Raw genomic sequence first — 4,309 nt, 5'->3', positions numbered from 1 at the left:
TATGGAGAAATATTTAAAAAATAAAAATTTCGGCTAAAAGAAGTTTTCAATAGGGAAAGTTGGAAATAAGTAATTGGATGGACTCACTCAAATACAGAATTATACTCCCTGACATCAGCTTCTTAAGACGACGAAGGCTGCCACGTAGATGACGGAGACGACTTCTTGTCCTTTGTCCTTGGGCGCGGTCAATGTACACCACGCGACGTCAACGACCGTTGCGTTGCAATTCGCGGCATAAGAACCAGATGAACGTATCTACAAAAAAATCAAAAAAAGTTTTATTTCATAAAACGGTTCACAATATAGTCCTTAATGAATTGCCAAAACGAGGTAACGGTAAAGTCAATATTTATCAAATTCCAAAAAAACTAAATAGCTTCAGAATAATTTTCAATGGAACCAGAAAAACGTATTATGAATACCGTTTAAATAGTTCTAATTATCTTCTTACCTCTTTAGAGCTATAGGAACGTATTTCTAAAAACAATGTTTTTATGATTAGAATATAGTTCGTTTGGCAATATTATACGAACCATAAGAACGTAAAAGCTTATACGTTGTTTTGGTCATTACAAAATTTTGTAATGATGCTTATTTTAAAGAACCAGAGTAACATTTGTGTATTTACGTTGTATTGGCACAAACGTTTTTGTTAGATAAATAATACAATCAATGGCCAAAACGATGTATTACGATTTACGTTTTTGTGGCAGTACTATTTTGTTCGATTAGTATTATAGTCCATTGACAAAATATAAACTTACGTTAATTTGGCATTTAAAAGTTGATGTAAGGTCTCAACGAGTAGAAACACGCAGTGCGGGGAGCCCCCTGATTTGAAGTTAGGACACTACTTTTTTTGCTTTTACTTCGTAATAGTGATTTTAAGTAACAATAATACTGTGATTCAATAAAATGAATAAAAACAATAGAAACTGGAAGATTTCAGAATCGTTGAAACGAAGAGAACCATCTCAGGTTCGCGACGAATTCCATCAGATTTTTGAACAGGTGAGTTATCTATCTATATTATACCTATATTTTAGTGTTGACTTTTATTAATTTGCATTAAGCGTGCTGTTGTAAGGGTTCGATTCCTAAGTACGTAAGGTTAGTGTAAAAGAGTTTGAACCCGAATAATACTAATAATAATATTGTATTATTTTTATTATAAAATGTATGTAATTTACGATTTAAATTTATTAATATTATATAATCAAACCATTTTACTCATTAGAATCAATATTAAGTACCTATACCTACAGCAATGATATTATTTTTTTTAAAGTTAAATATTTTTGTATCGTTTTGTCTCAGGAACCAACTCATTCAATCGAAACCATTTGCAATGCTGCCGTTGAAGAAATCAACAATTGCTTAAGCCCTTGTCCTCAACCATCCTTTAGTAGATTAACGACAACATTAGAAAATGATTCTCTCTCTGTTTTTGACGAGCTTGGACCGTCACCCACAAAATTATTGACATTGGAAAATGTGTCACTTATTGATTTAAATGATGATTTGTATTTATCACATTCGAGCAATGGTGGCGAGCCTGCGCCAGATGAATGTATATTGTCATCAAGTGATTTTTCAATTTCAGAAACAAGAAATAATGTTCAAATAAATGACATTATGACCCAAAACATTCCTCATTCTAGTAATACTCTTGATACAAACATAGAAACGAATACTACCGATATTGCTGGGGTTCAGTCTGTCATACCTGGTCTTCAAAATCGGAAACGCCAGCGCCGAGGTCAAGCGGAGCCCGAGGAATGGAAGAAGAATTTGAGAAAAAACAGAAGACAAAAAGGTGAACCTTACCTCTCCAGTAAAGGTGTATTAAAACCAGGAAAATTATTGGGTGAATCGAAGTGTATGGGAACGTGTCGAGAAAAATGTACGACCAGATTTAGTGAAGAAGAGCGGCTGGAAATCTTTTCATCTTTTTGGAACATTGATAATATAAATCAGAAGAGGCAATATATTGTAGGCTTAGTTAATACCTACACAAACAAAACGAACTGCTAATTTAGATAGTAAAAGGAAAATGACAAATAAATATTTTCTAAAAAAAAGTGGAGCCACAGAAAAGGAAAAGGTATGTCAAAAATTTTTTTTGGCAACATTGAGTGTCTCAGAAACATTTGTGAGATTTTGTTTCAAAAAATTGACTGAAACTAATGTTGTTGACGCTGATAGACGGGGAAAACACGTGCCTCATAATAAAAAGTCTGAAGATACCAGGCAGTTCATACGAGATCATATTAAATCATTTCCCCGAATGCCAGCACACTATTCCCGAAAAGATACAAAAAAAGAGTTCATAGACCAAGATTTGAATGTAGTCAAGATGTACGAGCTTTATATAAGTAAATGTTGTAAAGAGCAAAGAGAACCTGTTGACATAGCTTATTACCGTATGGTTTTTAATAAAGAATTTAATATTGGTTTCTATAGACAACGAAAAGATTTGTGTGATAAATGTTTTACTTTCCAACATTCAAACGCAGAAGAAAAAGAGAAGCAGAAAGAAGAGTACGAAAAACATATAAAAAGAAAAGTTACTGCACGCCGACATCGTGATGAAGCAAAAATATTAGCACAATCTGGTGATATACATTTCGTTGAATATGACTTGGAAGCCATTTGTAATTGCCCTTCATCATCATCTAAGCTAATTTATTACAAACGGCGAATTGCAATTTACAACTTTACTATGCTGGATTTTGACACAGAAAAGCGTAACGTTTTCTGTTATTGCTGGCACGAAGGTATTGGAAAAAAAGGGGCTGTTGAAATCGGGTCATGTTTGTTGAAATATCTGAAAACCAAAGCTGATGGTAAACCAATTGTATTTATGTCAGATACATGTGCGAGCCAATGTCGTAATGTATATATATCAGCACTGCTACTGTACTGCGTTGAAGCTTTCAATATACCAGAGATTAACCAAAAGTATTTTGAACCTGGGCACAGTCAAATGGAAGCAGATAACATCCATGCAACTATTGAACTGGCTAAGAAGAATATACCTTTATTTCATCCATCTGGATTTTATACAATTATAAGAAAAGCTTCTCGAAAAAATCCATATGACGTCCATGAAATGGGAACAGAAGACTTCGTAGACATTAAATACCTAAAAACTATATTAGTTAAGAATGCTAAAGTGGACAGTGATGGCAATGCTGTCAACTGGTTAAAAATAAGATGGCTGCAATATCGTAAAGAAGACAATAAACATATATATTTTAAATATGATCTGGAGGATGATGATTTTAAAATGATTAAAATTATCAGAAGAGGCAAAAGACTACCTGTGGAACAAATCGTGTTGAAAAATGCATATGACAAACCCTTACCCATTTCTAGTGAAAAGTATGACGATTTACAAGACTTATGCAGACAAGGCATTATTCCAACGCAATACCATGATTTTTATAAAGGGTTTTCAGTTGGAACTCCAACAACAGATGATGAAGATAATTAATATTTTACTAAACTCTGATATGCTGATTACAGATTTTATTATTTAAATTGTACTATTTTATTTCAGTAGTAAATAAATATTATTGATTTGTTGCCTATTTAATTACTCATTTTATCACTACAATGACGTAGACATAATATAACTTAACTTCACAAATAACGTATTTAAGTTTGATAACAACATAAGTTTGAAAATAATTAAGGGCCACAATAACGTATGTCAACCGAATTTTAAATATATATATATATTGCGTCTATGTAAACATATATAAAGAAATAATTACTATTTTTTTTAAAGCTCTAATAGTATGGCTATACATAGAAAAAATGTGTTTTTCCCATACTAGTATTTTATCTGTATTAAAAAGCTGGTAAAGTGTAAATAGCGGAATTTTCACAGTATTTTTGATTTCCTGTAAAATTGAGAAAATGTAGATACGTCGATCTGACTCTTACACCGCGAATTGTAATGCGACGGAAGTATGCAGGTTTTTCGCTTCGAAGGACCAGAAAATGAAGGAGCCCTAACGGGACTTCGGTGTAATAAAACTTGGACTGTATTATAATAATTTATTCGCGTATTAAAACTGCACGCAAGGACGATAAAGTGTCCGCCTAGTTGGCTGTCGCTCGCTGAGTGACCGGTGAATCGCGGCGCACGCGCAACGGGCCGCGAGCCCGCGCCCCGTGCCCCGCGCCTCTCTCGTCGTCGGCATATGTGAAGCGCCGACAAATATGAATATGTATATTAAATTTCAATAAAAGTTCAAGAGCAAAATTTTGTGCTGTGCATTATAAACAAGTACGCATA

General features: G+C 33.6%; 1 protein-coding gene across 1 annotated transcript; it reads left to right on the top strand.

Moving 5' to 3' along the window:
- Positions 1–918: 918 nt before the first annotated feature.
- On the top strand, positions 919–2,037 carry LOC125075639. The gene is made up of 2 exons (XM_047687346.1): positions 919–1,014; positions 1,321–2,037. Exons 1-2 carry the CDS (start codon positions 919–921, stop codon positions 2,035–2,037), a joined length of 813 nt encoding a protein of 270 aa, XP_047543302.1.
- The last annotated feature ends 2,272 nt before the right edge of the window (positions 2,038–4,309 follow it).

This window comes from Vanessa atalanta, chromosome W (genome assembly GCF_905147765.1).
Source record: "Vanessa atalanta chromosome W, ilVanAtal1.2, whole genome shotgun sequence".
Classification (NCBI taxonomy): domain Eukaryota; kingdom Metazoa; phylum Arthropoda; class Insecta; order Lepidoptera; family Nymphalidae; genus Vanessa; species Vanessa atalanta.
This window is presented reverse-complemented; position numbering and strand designations above follow the sequence as displayed.